The sequence below is a fragment of the Acartia tonsa genome, chromosome 10 (genome assembly GCF_053477335.1).
Source record: "Acartia tonsa isolate MP-2025a chromosome 10, ASM5347733v1, whole genome shotgun sequence".
Lineage (NCBI taxonomy): Eukaryota > Metazoa > Arthropoda > Copepoda > Calanoida > Acartiidae > Acartia > Acartia tonsa.
The window spans coordinates 10,617,192-10,639,621 of record NC_137269.1 but is presented as its reverse complement, the minus strand read 5'-3'; the positions used below and the strand labels follow the sequence as shown (position 1 = coordinate 10,639,621).

Genomic DNA, 22,430 nt, shown 5'->3' with positions numbered 1-22,430 from the left:
AAACGGTTGGCATGATCCAAGCTTACCTAGCTATTCCAGGTATAATAAGGAGAAACTGATGGTATGATCAAAGCTTACTTAGATATTCCAGGTATAATAAGGATAAACTGTTAGTATGATCCAAGCTTACCTAGCTATTCCAGGTAAAATAAGAAGAAACTTCTGGAATGATCCAAGCTTACCTAACCATTCCAGGTATAATAAGGAGAAACTGCTGGTATGATCCAAGCTTACCTAGCCATTCCAGGTATAATAAGGAGAAACTGCTGGTATGATCCAAGCTTACCTAGCCATTCCAGGTATAATAAGGAGAAACTGCTGGTATGATCCAAGCTTACATAGCCATTCCAGATATTATAAGGAGAAATTGCTAGTGTGGTCCAAGCTTACCTAGCCATTACAGGTATAATAAGGAGAAATTGCTGGTATGATTAAAGCTTACCTAGCCATTCCAGGTATAAATAGGAGGAACTGCTGGTGTGATCCAAGCTGCTCCATGTACGCTGAGAAACAAAGCTTACTTAGTCATTCCAAGTATAATAAGAATAAATTCCTGGTGAGATCTAAGCTTACCTAGCTATTCCAAGTATAATAAGTAGAAACTGTTGGTATGATCCAAGCTTACCTAGATATTCCAGGTATAATAAGAAGAAACTTCTGGTATGATCCAAGCTTACCTAGTTATTCCATGTACAATAATAAGGAGACACTGCTGGTATGATCCAAGCTTACCTAGCCATTCCAGGTGTAATAAGAAGAAATTGCTGGTATGATCCAAGCTTACACAGCCATTTCAGGTATAATAAGGAGAATCTGCTGGTGTAATCCAAGCTTACCTAGCCATTCCAGGTATAATAAGGAGAAGTTGCTGGTATGATCCAAGCTTACCTAGCCATTTCAGGTATAATAAGGAGGAACTGCTGGTGTGATCCAAGAATACCTAGCCATTCCAGGTATAATAAGTAGAAATTGCTGGTGTGATTCAAACTTACCTAGCCATTCCAGGTATAATAAGGAGGAACTGCTGGTGTGATTCAAACTTACCTAGCCATTCCAGGTATAATAAGGAGAAATTGCTGGTGTGATTCAAACTTACCTAGCCATTCCAGGCATAATAAGTAGAAATTGCTGGTATGGTCCAAGCTTACCTAGCCATTCCAGGTATAATAAGGAGAAACTGCTGGTGTGATTCAAACTTACCTAGCCATCCCAGGTATAATAAGGAGGAACTGCTGGTGTGATTCAAACTTACCTAGCCATTCCAGGTATAATAAGGAGAAACTGCTGGTGTGATTCAAACTTACCTAGCCATTCCAGGTATAATAAGGAGAAATTGCTGGTGTGATTCAAACTTACCTAGCCATTCCAGGTATAATAAGTAGATATTGCTGGTATGATCCAAGCTTACCTAGCCATTCCAGGTATAATAAGGAGAAACTGCTGGTGTGATTCAAACTTACCTAGCCATTCCAGGTATAATAAGGAGGAACTGCTGGTGTGATTCAAACTTACCTAGCAATTCCAGGTATAATAAGGAGAAACTGCTGGTGTGATCCAAGCTTACCTAGCCATTCCAGGTATAATAAGTAGAAATTGTTAGTGAGATCCAAGCTTACCTAGCCATTCCAGGTATAATAAGTAGAAATTATTGGTGAGATCCAAGCTTACCTAGCCATTCCAGGTATAATAAGGAGAAACTGCTGGTGTGATTCAAACTTACCTAGCCATTCCAGGTATAATAAGGAGGAACTGCTGGTGTGATTCAAACTTACCTAGCCATTCCAGGTATAATAAGGAGGAACTGCTGGTGTGATTCAAACTTACCTAGCAATTCCAGGTATAATAAGGAGAAACTGCTGGTGTGATCCAAGCTTACCTAGCCATTCCAGGTATAATAAGTAGAAATTGTTAGTGAGATCCAAGCTTACCTAGCCATTCCAGGTATAATAAGTAGAAATTGTTAGTGAGATCCAAGCTTACCTAGCCATTCCAGGTATAATAAGTAGAAATTGTTGGTGAGATCCAAGCTGCTCCATGTACGCTGAGAAACAAAGCACAGCAGATGCCTAGAAGGAATAAGCAAAATAAGAAACCATTAAACTGTGCTTTTGTCAATGCGACAGTTGTATCCTTATTTAAAAGTAATAGAATGTCAGTCTATCTGTCTGTTTATCTTTCTATACGTCTGTCTGTATGTATGTATGTCGCATATCTGTCTGTCTGAGATCTTGCTAACCGCTGGACAAATATGGTTCTCCTTTACAGTGAAGTTTCTATATAATATATTATATTTTTTTGGGAAAGGGCACCTCCTTTATCATCCCAAGATAAAAAGGTTCAAGGAGATAATGATATTTCCTTCAAAATAGAAAGTGTAGCCACTAGTGTTTGATAAAGGGAATGGGTGTAAGTCTTTGCCCAATTCGTTATCTTTTTAAAAACAATTTAATAATTTTTGTCGGATTTTCAATCTTGTTGTTTTATTTACTAAAACCAAAAGAAGTAAATAAAATAAATGTTTTGCTGTGAGTCTGTGAATTGTTTAATTTTGCATATAAATCTTGCTGAACAGGGAGGAAGGGGACATTGGACTGTAAACTATACTAGCATTCAAAGTTTTTTAACCAGGTTATCTTATTTGTTAGTTCAAAAACAATGGGTGTTTGTATTTAAATTTTATTTTTGTTCCAAACTGTGAGTGTACAAATTTTTAATCTAAATCAAGGGTAAATTTGTTTATCATAATTGGAGATTTATACAAATGTATAGGTCACTGTCTATCCCTTAAGATCCCTGCTACAGCGAGACTATTTATTTGGCAATGTAGGTTCCTTCAAGATACCAGGGACCTACGACAAAAATTCTGCAAAATAATGTTGTGTGCTTTTTTCAGGGATCTAATAATGGCTGATAAATTAATGTATATCCACAATGATGACTCACAAAATTACCTCTTATGTATATTACAATTATTACTTGAAACGCTTGAACACTCAACTTAATGAACCAACCAATTAAAATTCAATAAAAGTTCTCGAAGTTGTCACGCCAACGAATAAGAAAACATTATTATAAAAGCTTTATGACTGGCGAAACAATGTCCCCTATTAAACATTGACGAAAAGAAAGGTGTGAATATTAATGTAGGTATTTGCCTATCCTTGTAAGATGAAATCCTTGTACAAAATTTTAGGATTTGTCTATCTGTTTGTGCCAAAGGATCTCATTAACTGCAGAATTTATTTGGTTCTCCTTTACATTGCAGCTTCTCATAGATTCTGAGAAAGTTTATAACTATTTTGGGAAAGAGTACAAACTCTCTCAAAAATAAAATCCCCCCCCCCTCCAATTGTTTTTATACATATATTTACTTTTTAAAACTAAACTTTCTAGTCCCCCCAAAGAAAAATAAAAATAAAATATAAACCTTCCCCCTAACACTTTTTTTTAAACTAAAGTTAACAATGGGGTTTTTGTATTTGACCCTAAAAGCCTCTAGAGGTATATCTGCTAGTAAGTGATAAAGTAAATTGTTAAGTGTCGCAGCATAACATAAAAATTAATTAAAACCACTGAAAACAAATTCTTTTCCCTGCATAGACATAAATACTGTGCTTATTTAATCCAATTCAGTGCATTTAATTTATGGAAAATCTACATATTTCAAGTTAGCATTTCAGTTTATTTTAAATATAACTTTGATGTGTTTTTATTGTAGCGCAGATGCTCTACAACTAGGGTATTCAGCAAATTATTCAGTCAATTGTTCCGTCCGTCCGACCATTAAATACCTTTTGTTTTAACTCTTACAATCAGGCCCCCTTCCGGATCTTTATTGGTAGAGAGGGGGGAGGGCGTCGTTGAACGCCCCCACTATATCTCAGCTCCTAATAGAGCTAGATGCCTTCAAAAATTGTGCAGTTTCCCTGTTTGATAAAGAATTTTCGACTATAAGTCATTCAAAGTCATATTTCGCTTCGTTCATCCTTTTATTTATCATAATATTTAGACAACCAACTTATCTTGAATAGATTCAGTGCATTTAAGGTTAAATGTTTGTTTTTGTGAGTGTCTCAAAATATGGCCTACTATACGTAGATAGATATGAAAATTAAACAATTTAGTACTAACCAGAACCTGCGAGAAGCTACCATGTAAAGAAGAACCGTATCGGTTCAGTGGTTAGCGAGATCCTTCGGTACACACATATAAACAAACATAGATCCTGTTGTTACTTTGTTATAAGGACGAGTTGCTTCTCACCTATCCTCTTGAGAGGTCAGGAAAATAGCCTAAAACCACCTAAAGACTCTCTCTGAAGCATACAAAACATTTAGGCCAGCAATTTTCGAGATCATAGGTATCAGACATAAACAATACTACTTTATATATAGGATATAATGAATATAGAATATGTGGATATATTGACAGGGAAAAAGAGTGTCAATTATTTGCAGAATGTCATAAATTATGGTGTAAGTTTCCAGTCAAATGCACTTATTAGGTCCACCTGTTCTTAACTATGACCAAACGCATAAGTAAGGACTGAAAGGGGGTGGATAGGGGGTATCGTTATTTTAGCAAGCTGCAAGTATCACTTTATTAGAGTACATGAAAATCTGGTACATCATCTAAGTAATAATATATCTATTATATTGGTTGGTAAATTCAACGTAACTAGTAATTAAGACTAATCTAATTAGTAAAACCTCTTATTGTTTTAATTATTGATTTTTTATGTAAAACTTAATTATTCCACTAATTGCTGAAAGAGCATTTCAAAATTAATAAAAATAGACCTGCACTAACCTTACAGAAGGACAAGCACATGACATATGTTATGAAAATTAATAATTATTTCAAATCAAACTTAAATCTAGCATTAGGTACAACCAACAACTGAATAAATTTGAAAAAAATATATCTTAACAATAGCTGTTTTGGGGGACAACCTTAGTATTTACTACCCCCCAAAATCATAATGCATTTCAAACCCTTAACCAATTGTCTATCTTATATCTTTTTCCAGTTCCTAAAACTTACTTAACAAAAGCTGAATTTAATTTTATAGTTTATTATCATCTCCCTGGATCCCTGACTATTACACTGTCTGCTTCAAAAAATATCCCCCCCCCCCCCCATCCCACCCCTGAATTTAAGGCCTAATCAAATAGAACTGATTTGCAAAGTTGGCAAAATTTGAAAATTCTGCATCAATTTGATAATAAAAGAATATTGGCAAAATCCTGTATACTAGCAGTGGATAGGAATAACCCAAAATTAAACCCTCCTAAAAAATATTCACTAGAAAAGCCCAAATCAACAAAAAGCAACTATAAAAGTAATAAGATGTCTGTATGTTTGTGTGTCTATCTGTCAATCAGTACCAAAGAATATCGCTAAACACTGAACAGATATGGTTCTCATTTAAAATGTAAAAAAAATTACTTCCCACCAAAATTTTTTTGCCTTTTTAAAACTAAAATTAGAATGAGGTATGGCCGATAAATTGATGTGCATCCCCTATTTGTTGATACACTAAATTACCCCTTCTGTACGTAGATTACAATTAGTGGATGGAACGTTTGGACACTCAGGTATATGAACCAACAAAGTAAATTCATTAAAAGTCCCCAGGGTCTTTTAGTCCAAGAAAACGAAACGTTATCATAAGACTTTGGGGACTAGTGGAATAAAGAGCCCAATGTTCCCTCCCTCCCTGATAATAAGAGCAATCAAACATTTTCCAAAATCTAATTGTGTGCATCTCTCTCAAGACTTATAATCTGGTGTCCTATCACTCCCACACACAAAAAAATCCAGGGAATAGGGCAGTAATCTTAAGGGATAAGACAATGGACGCTAGATTTATTTAAATACTCAAATTTACCCCGTAAATAAAATTGTCATTTAAAAGGTTTAGACTTTGTTAGTTTGAAACTAACTAATAAAAATTTAATTACCCAGATAACAAAACATGATTATAAAACTTTGGGAACCAGTCAAAGTTACAATCCAATATTCCCTCCCTGGAATATTGGGACATTGGATTGTTAATTGATACTGGTCCCCAGAGTTTTATAAACACGTTCTCTCATTAGTTGGCTCAAAAACATACGATTACACATTTAGAATTTTTTGTATGTTTTAATTGGTGGTGTCACTAAAATAGCTGCCTTCTTTTATGTATTTTAAGCGATAAATAATTATCACAACAGCAAAAATTTCTCCTTTCTCAAACTTTATATGTTTTTTTTATTGCAAATATGAAATAAATTCGCAGAACCAAGTGCACACTTTTAATCTATAGGCCAAGGATAATAACTAATTTGCTTCAATTTTAAACTAGGTTATGATGTTCTACCGTCTGCAGAACTATCTGTGAGCAATATAAAAAAAATCTCTTTCGGTTACATTTAATAGAAATGGCATTAGTGAAAATTTTCTGGAATTTTTAATGTTAAGTTTTACATATCTTGGGAAAAAGTTGATTTAACCCTAACTATTCCTTTGGTGCTTTTTCTATATTTGAGTGTTTAAATACTTTAAATATCTCAATCCTGGCGGGAACAGGATGCCAGGAAACCTGGCAGGGTTATCAGGTCAAAGGTCAAACACATTTTTATGACTTAAACAAAGCATTTTATTTTACCAAAATTATAAAATATCCTACACCAGTACAAAACAATTAGAAATATAGGTGTTCATGTAAATTTCAGGTTCTAGGATCCTGCAAATCCTGATTCTCCAGGTCTTAAGCATATTTGAAACAACTAATATGAACTTAATTTTTTACTTGAATTTTGATTTGCCACCATTTTCTCTCAGACCACCGGCGGCCGGCAGCTACCATGGATCACCGCCGAAATTTATTGACAGAGGAGTAAATGACATTTCCCACTAGCTTAACGAACAGACAGACTACATAAGTTGTAGAGAAGCTCCGCTTCTGAAAAAAATATGATATATTTACCTCAGAAGCTAAGAAAGACAAAATGGCAAGGAAGAGAGAAATATTATACTCATAATCTCCAGTTCTGTCAGCCTAAACAAAAAATAACGTCATTAGTTTTACACTGGATAGCTTGCTTAAATTCTAAAAAAAAACATTTTAAACCCACTTCCCCTTATCATTAATAAATGAAAAATATTGGATGGTAAGGTAATACTTTTCAGAAGCCCTTACCCTGCACCCCACCCCCCCCCCCTCCCCCTTTTTTCAATCTATTTCAAACCGGGAGCAAAGGGGGCGGGTTCTGTGCTCTTCAATTTAGGTTGATAACATGGAAATTGCATATTGTTCAGTTTGTTCATCCAGTGGGAGTGGAGTGAATGTTGTAAAGGAGAAGGAACATGAAGGTATGGTTAATTTAGCCAGCTGCGTCTTTCACTTTATTAGAGAACATGAAAATTCTGTGTAAGATCCAAGAAATAATATATCCATAGTTATATGAAGTTTTACTTTGCTCTGTATATTATATTACCAACTTATTCTAATCACAAACATGCACCATTATTCAAAGATTTCAAACCATTTTATTTAATACCTATATTTGCGATAACTTTTACTTCAGAGATATTATCATTTTAAATTTTGAAATTATTCCTTTTTGATCTTTCTCTGGAAATAAAACCAAAGGGACCTTTAAAAATACCTTCAAAACTGACTTAAACAAATTTATGTCTTTGACAATCAAATAACACTTAGATACTAAACGTTATGAGCAAAAAGTCAATTTTTAACATTGTAACTTTAAAAGATTATAAATATAAAACAGTATAAAATTAGGAAAAGAGGTGAAAAAATTATCCTCATATTGAAGTAACAGGATCTGTGTGTGTCTGTATTGAAGGATATTCTTAACTGCTGAACCAATATGGTTCTCCTTTACAATGCAGCTTCTCTTGAAAAGTTTATAACTCTTATGGAGGAGGGTATCACCACCCTTAGAAAAGAAATACCAAAAAATATTTTATAGTGTCTCTAGAGGGCTTTATGCGCTTGGCTGCTAGTATATAAATAAAGAACAGAATATTTGGCACTATTCTAGATTGTAATAGTATAAAATTACTTCCTAAAAGTTTACAAGTTTCTATATTATATTTGTGTAGATATATATATACAAAGTATCTTATACACAAAGTTTTACATATTATGAATGGTAAGAATAATCTAACATTCATATTTAATTGGCATGCACAGAGTTTTGCCAGGGGGGTGAAAACCTTTAGAGAATGAAAAGAGGGGAAAGCAGACCATCTGTCTGAAGCAAAATATCTCTAAAAAGGTCTTGTTGATTTTAGGGACATAAATATCTAAAATTAAGGTGGTTATATGCTAAATTTTTAACCTTATCCAAGTTAAAATTATGATCCTTAGATGTATTTTAGCCCGTGAATAAAAAATACATATAAACTATGGTATATCAAATTTGAGTAATGTATGCACATATAAATGATAACAATTTTTAAACTGCTGGAAAATGTACACTTAAGATAAGGGGAAATTTTGTTTATCATGATAAAAATGACATAAATTCATCGTCCATTGTCAATTCCCTTAAAATCTCCGTTAATTAAAGAATAATTTTGTTATTATTATTTTACTCAGCTATCTTAAGGGATAAGACAATTGACGATAATTTGATATACATTCTCAATGATAATATACCCTTGCAAATTGAATTTGTTGGTGGAAAAGTTTGGACACTACTAGTGTAGAACAATCCTTTTAAAATTCAATAAAATCATCTGAAGTTTTTGAGCCAAAGAATAAGATAATGTGGTTATAAACTTTGAGTACCAGTATGATTTATAATCCAATATCCCCTCCCTCCCAAATTTTACCTGATGAATTGAATATTCTTGTGAAACAGCTGAAACAATGGAAACTAAACAGCCACCCAGTGAAAGCCCTGAAAGTTAGATAATTTTAATAATGGATGTAGAATATATGTAGATATTATTACAGGAGAAAAATTCTCGTCAATTTAGCTTGCTAATATGGAACCCGTTTATTAATCAATTCGTTCATTTAGTATGAGGAGAGCGGTTGTGGTAAAGCGATTGGAAGGTGGGAATTGTTATTTTGGCCCGCTGCAAGGCTCACTTTATTAGAGTACATGGTAATCTGATGTAAGATCCAAGTAATGATAAATCCATTCTTGAGAATGTTGAGTTAATTAAATGTAAATTAACTGTGAATTACTCCATTACACAAGGATACATTATTTAACAGATATTTTATTTATTATACAATTAGTGGCTGCACCCTTGGCAGATAAGGGCCTAAAACCATCCCAAGACTTAATCATTATAGCCTAAAACCATCCTCCCACCTACATGAGGTTTCCTTAGAATGAATGACTCAATTGATTCAGCAGATTTCATTAACTTACGTACAAAAAAAAAACTTACTACTTTATATAATAGGATTAATTAACTAGAGCGACAACAGTTGATAAGTAGCGAAGCCCAAAAATATCATGGATGGACAAACGAACAAAGTGAGTTATAGAGCATGTGTTTTCATTTCATGAAAAAGAAATATAAGATAAATCATTTAACAAAATAATGAAAACTTCTAAAAAAAAAAAAGATCGACGGACCAAGTCAACTATATAGGGAAACATTAAAAAGAAGACGTACTAACGGACGGTTGGTGAAACGACAAAGGGAATTATAGAGTAGTCTCGCTGTGGAGACGGACATGCCTTAAATATATAAAAAGCTTCGTTCTCGCAGCTATAATTTTAACCTGCAAGTGTGAAGAGTAGCGCAGCTATAAGTAAACAATGTTGCCGGAGAAGAATAGACAGCAGGGAGAGTAGAACAGCTGTCATAACAGCCACTAGACCAAGCACTACAAACACTTGACAAACCCTAAATAGAATGTGTAGTAAGGAGAGTAGAACAGTTGTCATAACAGCTACTTTACAAAGAACTACAAACACCTGACAAACCCTAAATAGAATGGATAGTAAGTAAAGTAGAACAGCTGTCATAACAGCCACTAGACCAAGCCCTACAAACACCTGACAAACCCTAAATAGAATAAATATAGGAAGGAGAGTAAAACAGCTGTCATAACAGCTAATAGACAAAGCACTACAAACACCTGACAAACCCTAAATAGAATGAATAACAGGGAGAGTAGAACAGCTGTCATAACAGCTGCTAGACCAAGCACTACAAACACCTGACAAACCCTAAATAGAATGATATTATTTCATAATAATAGTTGATGTTTAATCAGGAAGATAATATAATCTATTTTCTATTATGTAAGCTGAAAATAATTTATATTATATTTTCATTTGCTATTATTTAAAAACATATATTCTTTTTAATAATAGAAATTAATATTATTTGATTTTTAGGCGTTTTCCATCAAAGTGTCTTTATGACTTATATTTTAATCTTTATGAAAAATTGTCTGTAATTTTGCTGTAAATGATTTATTAGTATGGCCTGAGAACTGGTTTTAATCCAGAGGAAATTCATTGTTTTTGAAGCCATTCTGGACAAATTTAAAGCCAGTTTTGTTATTCCCGGGGAGCCGAAGGCCCCGTCTAACAAAACTTGTATTAATTTTATGACTTTTTAAAAAATATTTGTTGGAAAATGTCTGCAATGCGTTGCTAAACATGATTTTTCCAGTATGGCCTGAGAACCAGTTCTAATCCAGATATACATTGGTTTCGAATCCATTCTGGATAAATTTAAAACCAGTTTTGTGAGCCTTTAGTGACCGTAGGCCTGGTGTAACAAAACTTGTATTAATTTTATGACTTTTATTTTAATATTCTTTTTAATGATGTCTGTAATACGATGCTTGAGAACCGGTTCTAATCCAGAGGATGTTATTCGGTTTTAAAGTCATACTGAAAAAATTTATTTACAATTTATGAATTGTTTGAAAAATAGAAATTGTACAATTAAATATTGATTCTATCCCTATCTATAATACAAAGTAGCTTGATGTCTATCTATCTGTCTGTCCCTTAAGATCTCGGTAACCACTGAACCAAACGGATTCTACTCTTCAGGGAATATACCTACTGGTAAAAAAACTTTAAAAAAACACTCCAAAATTTTTAATTTTTGTAAACAAAAACCAGTAATTTGGGTGGGGGAACCCCACTTCAACATGGGGCGAAGCCCCCATGAATCCCCCCACCAAAAAAAATTTAAATTTTTTTGTTTTAAATTTTAATTTTTGTGTATGCGAACAACCTAGGTTTAATTTTAACGAATTGAAATTTTTGTGCTTACAGCGCACAACCTTAGTTTAATTTCACCACAGAGTAATTAAACAAAGAATAACTTTTTAAAATATTTCTATTTAGGAGGGTTGACTTCCCATTACTTAATAGGGCGAAGCCCCTAGAGGCTAGGGGTGAAGCCATTAGTTATTCTATAAAGTACTACATGCATACAATTCTATCCAAATTATTCTTTTAAGTACTGCATGCATACAATTCTATCCCTATTATTCTATGAAGTACTGCATGCATACAATTCTATCCATATTATTCTATGAAGTACTGCATGCATACAATTCTATCCCTATTATTCTATGAAGTACTGCATGCATACAATTCTATCCCTATTATTCTATGAAGTACTGCATGCATACAATTCTATCCGTATTATTCTTTGAAGTACTATATGCATACAATTCTATCCCTATTATTCTATGAAGTACTGCATGCATACAATTTTATCCCTATTATTCTATGAAGTACTGCATGCATACAATTCTATCCCTATTATTCTATGAAGTACTGCATGCATACAATTATATCCCTATTATTCTATGAAGTACTGCATGCATACAATTATATCCCTATTATTCCATGAAGTACTGCATGCATACAATTCTATCCCTATTATTCTTTGAAGTATTACATGCATACAATTCTATCCCTATTATTCTATGAAGTACTGCGTGCATACAATTCTATCCCTATTATTCTATGAAGTACTGCATGCAAACAATTATATCCCTATTATTCCATGAAGTACTGCATGCATACAATTCTATCCCTATTATTCTTTGACGTACTGCATGCGTACAATTCTATCCCTATTATTCTATGAAGGACTGCATGCACGTACAATTCAACATTTCCACAAAATGGATTCAATTTGAATTGTTGTGAATTTCTGGTAAAGTTAATGGAAAAGTTTTTCTGCCACACAAGTCCAGAGCACAACATTAGATCTAACCAGGGAAAAGGAACTAGCATTATGACAAACATTTCCACTGAAAAGTTTCCCTATAACCTTCATCAATCTTTTCCCCCCTTTATATCCACTTCCCTTTAATTTCAGCACAAAATAAGTTTCACGCCAACATACGCCACTAGAATATCAACAATTTCAAATGAAATCAATTTATTGAATCACAACCCCTGAATCTAACCATGGCGGTCAAAACTTTTATTTCATACAAAATTTTCTAGCAATTTGGAAAATTCAATGTTGAATTTATGATACTAACATGCATGACAACATCCATAAATAGCGAAGCTCAACAAATTGTGGATAAAGTTGGTTATTGAGCAGGATCTAATATTAAAGATAAACATTTATCTATTTCACAAAACCTAATTTGCATTGGTCTTTTTGGTCCGACGGACCAGGTAATTTATATACTATATGCTCATTAATACAGGGGATACTTAATACTTTTTATTCATTATTAAATTACCCCCCAAAAAAAATTTAACACGGTGGTAAATTTTTTTAGTTGGGTTAATTACCCCCCCCCCCCAGGCATATTGAACCCCTGGGATAAAAAAAAAACATTTTTGGGTGGGGGGAAAAACATTTGACGCGCGCTTCGCGCGCCATTTTACCCTCCCCCCCCCCCAAATAAAAAAAAGATTGAACGCCCTTGTTTCTACCCTAGACATCAGCAAAGCAAATAAAATTTACCATATTGCGCTAATGAGTCACAGAGTTATTTCGCTGCTATACAAAAATTTAAAGAACAAAATGTTATTGCATTGTAAATCCGAATCTTATTTATTTTGCAATTAGACTTAACTTTAAAATATATATGTGTGTGTATTCTGTCAGGGCTCGGCAGCCGTGCCCTAGCTGCGCATAAGCCTCAAATTGAAACCCACTTGTGTGCAAAAAAAAAAAAATCCGAAAAGATAGATTATCTGTTTAGAAATAGGTTTAGACATCCAACTAAATTTTTAAGTTATAACATGACGATTTCACTGAGGCATACACGCGGATGAAGTGCAGCTGCCGAGCCCTGGTTTCTGTATTAACTTTAATCTTTTCATTTCCGCGAATAGCCCAACACATTTTCTAAAATTTAAAATAAAACCCAGAATAATAAAGTTGGTAAAAATGGTGTATTTGTGAAATTTAGTTTAAGATTTTTTAGTTGTGAAGCTACTCTTCTTCAACATTTGAAAATGTCAGTCTGTTTAGCAGCAATTCAAATATGAGTTGTTCCATAGGTTAATTTTTAATATTTCAGACTTTAAAAGCCACAACTTACAAAGGATGATTAAAGTAAAAGAATAGAGGGGGCATGAGCTTTATGTAACTCTGCCTAGAGGGCGGGGACCCTGTCCCGATTTTGTATTGGGTCTTTAAAGTTAGATAATACCGTGTAAAAAACACAGCCAAGTCCCTACAGAATAGAAAGCAATTTGCTAGCAGAAGAAAAGTGTTTCTACCAGGTTTTCTAGCTAGGTTAGTGTAAGTATTATACATCTATACTTATAGATTTATTGGCCTTGTGGTATTAGTATTAGTATACTAGAATTTACAAAGAATAAATTCAGCCGAACTGCTCTATAAGCAACCCATTACTCTATTTAATTTTATTTTTTAGTTGTAGAAACAGCTCTGCTACAATTGGATAAATCAATCTTTGCTTTTACTACATAAATTTGAGTGTATGATGTTGTGTTTGTTGTTTTGTCAGGGATCTTAAGGGATAAGGCAATGGATAATAAATTCACACACATCATCCATATATAGAAGAACAAAATTAACCATTGTATCGTATATTAAACTAGCGGCTTCGCCCCTAGCCTCTAGGGGCTTTGCCCCAAGAGGTTTGATCAACCTAATTTTTCGTATTTTAGATTTAAAAAGAAAAAGTAAAAAAAAAAATTTTTTTTTGGGGGGGGGGGTATTTTTCATTTTTAGGGGGGTTGGGGGTGTCCCACCCCCCAAGAAAATAGCTTAAAACCATCACGGGACCAGTAGGTATATTCCCTGAAGAGTAGAGCCCAATCGGTTCAGTGGTTACTGAGATCTTAAGCTTCAGACGGACAGACAGACGGACAGACGGACAGACAGACATCGTTCTACTTTGTATTATAGATTATTGGTTGAAAAGTTTCGACACAAATAGTTTGGAATAAACCAATTAAATTCAATAAAAGTTTTTGATCCACCAAATAAAACAACAAATTATAAAACTTTGGTGTATTTTACAGTCCAATGTCCCCTCCCTCTCTGAATTTTGCTGTAAAACTTTTATGCTTTCAATCTTGAAGAACAAATGTGAGGGCTGTAAACAGAATATTTCAAGGCTTCACAAACTTTATTCTAGTAAAATATAAAAAAGATTTTATTATATCATTTTATTATCTTATTGTTTTTCCTTTGGTTTATTCATAACGGATAATATAATACATATGATATATGGATGCCCTTACTTCCCTAAAATAACTATACTGAAATCAAACACTTCTCTATATCGTGTTGAGTCGGTAGAAAATGTTTCTTTTTTTAACTAAAATTAAAAGTGAGGGAGATTGACTGCCTCCCCTTCCCCCATTAAGTGCCCCAAGAGGCATCTAAGGGGCGTAGCCGCTACTTTATTATATAGTAACACAGTTATGAAAGGACTAAAGTGTGTTACTTTATTTTATGTTTTATTATTATTTGGTCACAACTTGGTCAAAAATGCTCACAAATCAGACCTTTTTCGACCAAAGATACTCAAATGGTTCCTATACAAGCCCAATCAATCAGTTTTAAGATATCTTTATATTTCAAGAAAATTTTAAAAATAAGAAATTCGACCTCTATCACTTCAGAGGACAGCTGCCAACCTCCAGTTGACAGGATATAGTTTAATACTTGTTAGCAATAATAATTAGCCCAAAAAGTAAAACAAAAAGTTTTTTAATATGGTAAAAAAATGATAATCTAAATCTTAATTTTGGGGATGATGATCTGAAGGACGCTTTTACTGGTGGTGATGATGACCCAGATCGTATCCAAGTACATGAGCATTATGACAACTCATCTATTGAACTATGGTCCAATTTTTGTATTTGTAGCAGCCTCCAATTAAAAGTTGTAACAAGAAATATAACCATCTTTTAAAAACTACTATATTTACCTTATGAATTGGAGAATTTAAAAACCAAAATTGTATGTTTTGGGATTTCTCTTGATTGGAGAATGCTACAAATACAAAAATCGGACCATAGTTTAATAGATAAGTTGTCATAATGCTCATGTATTTGGATACCATCTGGGTCATCATCACCAACAGCAAGAGCATCTTTAAGATCATCATCCCCAAAATTAAGATTTAGATTATCATTTTTTTACCATATTAAAAAATTTCATGTTTTACTTTTTGGGCTAATTATTATTGCTAACAAGTATTTAACTATATCCTGTCAACTGGAGGTTGGCAGCTGTCCTCTGAAGTGATAGAGGTCGAATTTCTTATTTTCCAAAATTTCTTTCTTTGAAATACATTAATTTCTGTCCAATATTATGTTTCAGTATAATCAATGCATAAATCCCTTCAAGAATAGCCAATTTAACAGAATGATACTTTAAAAATGACAGAAAAGTAAAAATAAGTATTTTTTCTGTTGATTTTATGGTACCTGTGCATATAAAAGGTAACACCCAAATTTGCCTTTTTTTAGTATTTTCATCAATTTTCCTTGAAATATAAAGATATCTTAAAATTGATTGATTGGGCTTGTAAAGGAACCATTTGAGTATCTTTGGTCGAAAAAGGTCTGATTTGTGAGCATTTTTGACCAAGTTGTGACCAAATAATAATAAAACATAAAATAAAGTAACACACTTTATATTAAATATGTTATTACAACTTTCTACAATTTCTGAGTTTCACCCTACATTAGCAGGAACCCTGGAGAATTTTACAAAGGATTTAGAGACCTTTTAGCGACTTAGCCATTTCCAGAAAGTTTCTGGATTCAAGCAAAAGAGTAATAGAAGGGGAGAAAAGTATTTTGTATTTTAAATATAGAAAATTGTATTCTTTATTTCTTCAGTCTTATAAAAGCTAGTTTTATAGTGATCTTCATTCCAATATATATTTAATTCTTTTACATTAAAAAAAAGTGATTTTAGTAAGATTTTTTACAAAACAAAAAATATTTTAATTATTTTTCTCGTATTCATTCGAATCCGGTGGATAGGAAACGGTTCTAATCCATACGAAAAAACTATGTCTAGCACCGTATTATAACCAGTTTTCTACGAATATAAAAATGTACAATCATAAGATTAAAACCAGTTTTTTAGCCCGTGCCTTCGGCACCTCGGGGCTAAAAAAACTGATTTTAATCTTATAATTGTACATTCTATATCAGCGGAAAGCTGTTTATAATACGATGCGAGAAATAACTATTAATTATTTTTAATTAAGTTCCACGCTATTCATTGAATACAAAATGTAAGACTTTTTATTGATATATTTCTATGATTTATTTCATATTCAAGAGTTATTCTTTTGTTATTATTCAAACAAAAATCCGGGAACTTGATTGGTCAATTCCTAAAGGTCTTTTTCAAATCAGGGAACCTGATTTGCCAATACCTGATGCTTTGTATCAAATACGGAAATATGTCAATACCTAAAGCTTTCTATCTATCAAATCCAGTAATATGATTGGTCAACACCTGATACTTTGTGTTAAATCCGGGAATATGATTGGTCAATACCTGCGGTGAATTCTTAAAAAAACTTTTGCCCTACTAAAATCAGTAAGGCAAAATTATCCCCTCTAAATTTTTAGTTTGCCTCACTGATTTTAGTGGGGCAAACTGATTTTAGTGGGGCAAAAGATTTTTAAGAATTCACCTCTGATGTTTTGTATCAAATCCGAGATATGATTGGTCAATACCTGATGCTTTGTATCAAATCCAGGAATATGATTGGTCAATACCTGATGCTTTGAATCAAATCCGAGAATATGATTGGTCAATACCTGATGCTTTGTATCAAATCCGGGAATATGATTGGTCAATACCTGATGCTTTGTATCAAATCCAGGAATATGATTGGTCAATACCTGATGCTGTGAATCAAATCCGAGAATATGATTGGTCAATACCTGATGCTTTGTATCAAATCCGGGAATAAGATTGGTCAATATCTGGTGCTTAGTATCAAATTCGGGAATATGATTGGTCATTACCTGATGATTTGTATCAAATCTGGGAATATGATTGGTCAATACCTGATGCTTTGTATTAAATCAGCGTTTGGAACAGCAGCTGAAGAATCCCAACTTCTGGCGGTTGAGAACACAACTTGTTCTACACCTCCTCTGTCAAAACAATTTTATTTTTATATATATTTATCCACGGTTTCACTATTAAAATAAAAGAATAGAGTGGACAGGGGGAAAATATTTAAGTGTAATTGACGACAAATTATCTCCTGTCAAAATATCCACGTATTCTATATTCTTTGTAAATTATAAATTGTTCCTGAATATTGATATGCTTGTACAATTGCTCTCAGGACCGTAATCATCTACAAAAAAAAAAACATGTATAAAAGTATCATAACGTTTGTCTGTGTATCTTTCTATCTGTTTGTCTATAATATGAAAAATCATAATATTAAAACTAGTTTTATTAACCCCGAGGGACCGAAGGGCCGGACTAACAGAACTGGTATTATTTTTATGTTTTATTTATTTAAATATTCGTTGAAAATTGTCTGTAAGACGATGCTATACTTGATTTTATGGTTTTATGGCTGAGAACCAGTTCTAATCCAACCATAGCCAGTATTGAAGCCATACTTGAAATATATATTCTGATGAATAATAAGTTTTGTTAATCTAAATAGATAGTATACCACAAGTAAGCTTGTGTACAAATATTTAATCGCCTTAGATAGTCAGCAAAAACTAATGACCAACTAATCTATTAGTCATATAGGAATTTTAAAAGATTGGTTAATATAAACATGATAAAGGACACCCACAAAACAAAGAATGTAAAAAATCGATGTTAAAAAATTTATCAAAAAAAAACTTTAAAAAGCCCTTTCCTTCGGCATCTCGGAGCTAAAAAAACTAGTTTTAATCTTATAATTGTACACTTTATATCAGCGAAAAGATGTTTATAATACTTTGCAAGAAAGAATTATAACAGCATGGCTTTGAAACCGATTAATACCCGGTAGATTAGAACTGGTTCTCTGCCATGATGAAAACCATGTATACTGTATAGCCAGAATGACAGACAATTTTCAACGAAAATTAAAATAAAAATCATAAAATCAACAATTGTTTTGTTAGTCTGGGCCTCCGGCCACTCGGGGCTAACAAAATAGAAATAACTTTTAATTAATTTAGAGATATTTTCTTAATGTTTTGTTTAAATCAAAATTTTGATTTTTTAAGTATAAAGTTTGGTCTTTTAATAAACATTTTTTAAAAGTTATATGCAAAATATTTTTTTCTACAAGTAGCTCCCCAATAACCACTGGATGTTAAAGAAATCGTATAAAAGTATTTATACTACTGGGATATTATCCAACACTACATCAATTCACAGAATATTAGGAACGTGACTATTTTATTGATGCCAAAAGGCAGGGCTCGGCAACGGCGCGTCAACTGCCTATAAGCTTAGGAGAAATAACCCTTTCACAATTTTAAAAAGTCAGTTGAAAGTCTAAACTTACCCCAAATATGGCAATCTCTCTTTTTTTAAATAAGCATCCAAACGAGTTTAAATTTGAGGCTTTGTCGCGGCTGCCAAGCCCAACCAAAAGGAATCTATATTTAAACAGATTATAATATTCATAATGTATGAAACCTCTCTTAATTAACTCTTTTTATGATTTTATAATTAGTTTTATGAAATATTATGATATGCCCTTTGAATGGAAAAAAGTTCTGTCAATAGACAAACAGACATTGAATGAATTCAAATAACACCCCCAACGGAAAACTGACTCTTCTAAAAGTCCATCTGGGCATTAAAATGAGCTGAACCTTAATTTGACCAAGGCACTCAAAAATCTCTAACTATTATTGTCGCGTATCATACATAGCAGCAATAAAAACTATTTTAACATCTTTAGTTGTGACGGGGTGTTGAGCCGAGTTCCAAACCCATCAGCTCCCTGAAGAAGAGCGGATACTATGGTTGCGAATCTAACAAAAACTGTTATACTTACACATACTGATATGGTTGTCATTATGACTGTTGATCTGGGGACAAACTGCCAAAATACCAATGTCTACTACCAGCTCTAATAGACCTAAAATATAATGACAACGGCATCACATAAACAACCTTGTTGAGCTTTGACCTCTCCTCCTTATATTTAATTAAACTGATAATAAAGGAGGGGAGTTTTACGATGGTTTGTCTATTTATTTCTGGTTAGATGTGGTTATGTTAGGCACTGGGTAAGCCTTCAGAGAGAGAGGGGGGACAAAGGGCTGTTTATTACACTAGTCCCCAAAGTTTTACAATAGCGATTTCTTATTCGTTGGCTTAACAACGTTGGAGACTTTTACTAAATTTTGATTTGTTGATTTAATATGTTTCAAACACTAATTTTAATCTACAGAAGGGGTAATTTTAATCAATGGAGATGTACATAAATTTATCGGTCATTGTCTTATCCCTTTAGATCCCTGGTAAGACCTACAGGGTTAGGGCACCTCAGAATAGGCCAAGCAGATTTAAAACTCCTCTGCCTTTTTTGAAAATTAAAACGAAAAGTTTATATGTTTTTCTGACCAATCAAGATTTAATTGAAGTCTCCATAAAGTTTTTAAGTAAAAGAATGATATTACGTGTTTGGTATATTGAGAAATATTTCTAAGCTGCCTAAATCAAAGGCTCATTCCCGGTTTTATTACGACTGCAGAGCAATACTTATAAAAAAAAATTAGGGGTCAAATCTAGAATTTCTTACTTTAAAATTGGTTAAATAGATAAAATTGAAAATGTATCCAGTTTAACTTAGAAAATGTCGATATTCTAAAGTAACTCAATAACTCTTTTTGTAACCAAAGCTATTCTATGAAGTAGGTAATCCTTTTAAAAATTACATGATTATTCTACATTAAAGGGACATGAGTCCCGTAAGGTCCATACCCCCTCATGTTATTTAAAAATAAGGGTGGGGGGGGGGGGGGTTACAGTTCGACAGGAACTTTGTGATAAAGCACAGTGTCTGTTCATCTAAAAAGTAAAATAGCATGCATAAAATCTAATAAAAATATAATTATTTGGAATAATCATAACCCGGTAGCCGCACATAAGCCTCATAAGCCTCAGGGAAATCAACCTTTAAATCAATTTTAAAATCAGCTGGAAGTCTAAACCTGACCCAAATAACGCAATCCCTGCTTTCAAACATTTTTCAAATCACCCAGTCCAAATGAGTTTAAATTTGAGGCTTTTTCGCGGCTGCCACACTCCTGCCGAGCCTTAATAATTCTAACCTGATTCTTGTTCCTGGCGGACATAATGGTGGGTTCTGATCCATAAGGGTAGGGTAATGGAGATTCCCAAGGTTGTCAGGGATAACAAACCTAAAGAAAATTAAATAATGTATAGAATTCAGGCCAAAAAACTGATTAAAATCAGCGGAAAGCTGTCTATAATACGATTCGATAAATTGTTTATTAAGTTATTGGAATTGCATTTTTTTTATCTTAATTTATAGTATTCCTTAAAATATTTTGACTACAAAAGTATATTACACTCTAGATATAAACTTTACAATAAAAATAAAATAAACACTTAATTTAATGAAAATGAATTAAATTTGATGGAATTGTAATCCCCAAATATTGTTAAAGCCCCACTTTACCTAATATGTGTGCCAATGGAATTTTACAGGATCATTCATAGAAAAATTATTTCATGTTAGACAAAATAATTTATTTACTCGTTTCCTCATTGCACGACAGGAGAGTTTAAAACAAAAATGACAACATCCATTAGTAACTCACTAAAAATCATAGATGGGAATAAGGGTAAGGAGATTTAATGAGCCTTTGTTAAAATCAAATATCACGAAACCTATTTTTATTTTTCAATATTTATAATGTGTAGCGTGACTGACAGACCGACAGTTCATGGTTATAGGGGATCTTCTCAAAAATTCGCCATCTATCATAAATAACAGCTGAGAAACTCACACTTTCCCCATTGCATATCGGACTGACAGACAGACAAAGTGAATTATAGAGTAGCTATTGTTTTTTCTCTTTTGCTATTTAAGATAGAAGGCATATTCTAAGTGAAAATTTTGCTGATTTATGCTTGGCTACTCTATAAATCGTATTGTCCATTATTTCTTTAGCTGCTCAAATATCAAAATTTAAGAGCTTTGCTACTTAAAAATGTTGTCATACTTGTTTTATATTCATTTTTGCTATGTATGTAAAAATACGACTGCTAAGCCTTTAACATAATTTTTTTGAAAATTCTGGTTATTTTTTAAGAGTAACACTATAAATATTGTGAGATTGTGTCAGATTAAATTAAATTAAATAGTTTTGGTCTATTTGATGCATAATCTTTTCTGTTCAACATTTAATGAACTTAAATAGAATAAATTTTCTGGGTAATTTTATCGGTGCTTTCGCAAAAAGTGCCCATTGAGCACTAATACAACCCCACTCCTTTATATTTTTTTTTTAAATTGACAGTAAGGGATGTTGTACCTCCTCTCATTTTTTCAAATTATTTCAAAATAGAAGGTAGTATGAGAGCACCTTTTTAACTTTTTATTTTATTTTCTAGCAAACATGAACAATAAAATCCATAATTTGAATCTTAATATTTCTAGATTAAAAAAGAAAATATATATGTAAAAAAATAATGAAAAAAAGTTTTCAATATAACTTCATAAATAGAAGATATTTTCCATTAAGGGTGTATAATTATGTAAAAACTATTTAATGATACTATAATTAATCAACCTAATTACTAATTAGTCCTTATTGTGTATCATTTATGTTTTCATTCAGATGCGTGCAGAGGTGGTGTAAAATTAAGGGGGGTGAATAGTAATACACCCCTTTACTGCCAAAAACACCCCCTTTGACAAGGATCTACACTATGGTGGATCGATTTTGGACATTTTTATCTGAGACCTATGCGGGAACCTTAAAATATAA

The 22,430-nt window shown here is 32.8% G+C and overlaps 1 protein-coding gene across 1 annotated transcript in view; it reads right to left on the bottom strand.

Annotated features, from left to right (window-relative positions):
- Positions 1-22,430, bottom strand: part of LOC145330430 (uncharacterized) — a 59,631-nt gene that overhangs the window by 30,743 nt on the left and 6,458 nt on the right. Inside the window, exons 3-10 of the mRNA XM_080175065.1 lie at positions 20,745-20,834; positions 19,463-19,546; positions 17,758-17,800; positions 17,502-17,594; positions 9,758-9,882; positions 8,848-8,915; positions 6,974-7,045; positions 1,981-2,066 (exon numbers count right to left, since the gene is read on the bottom strand). Of these exons, the coding sequence (XP_080031191.1) occupies positions 1,981-2,066; positions 6,974-7,045; positions 8,848-8,915; positions 9,758-9,882; positions 17,502-17,594; positions 17,758-17,800; positions 19,463-19,546; positions 20,745-20,834 (661 nt within the window). The remainder of the gene's footprint in view (positions 1-1,980; positions 2,067-6,973; positions 7,046-8,847; positions 8,916-9,757; positions 9,883-17,501; positions 17,595-17,757; positions 17,801-19,462; positions 19,547-20,744; positions 20,835-22,430) is intronic.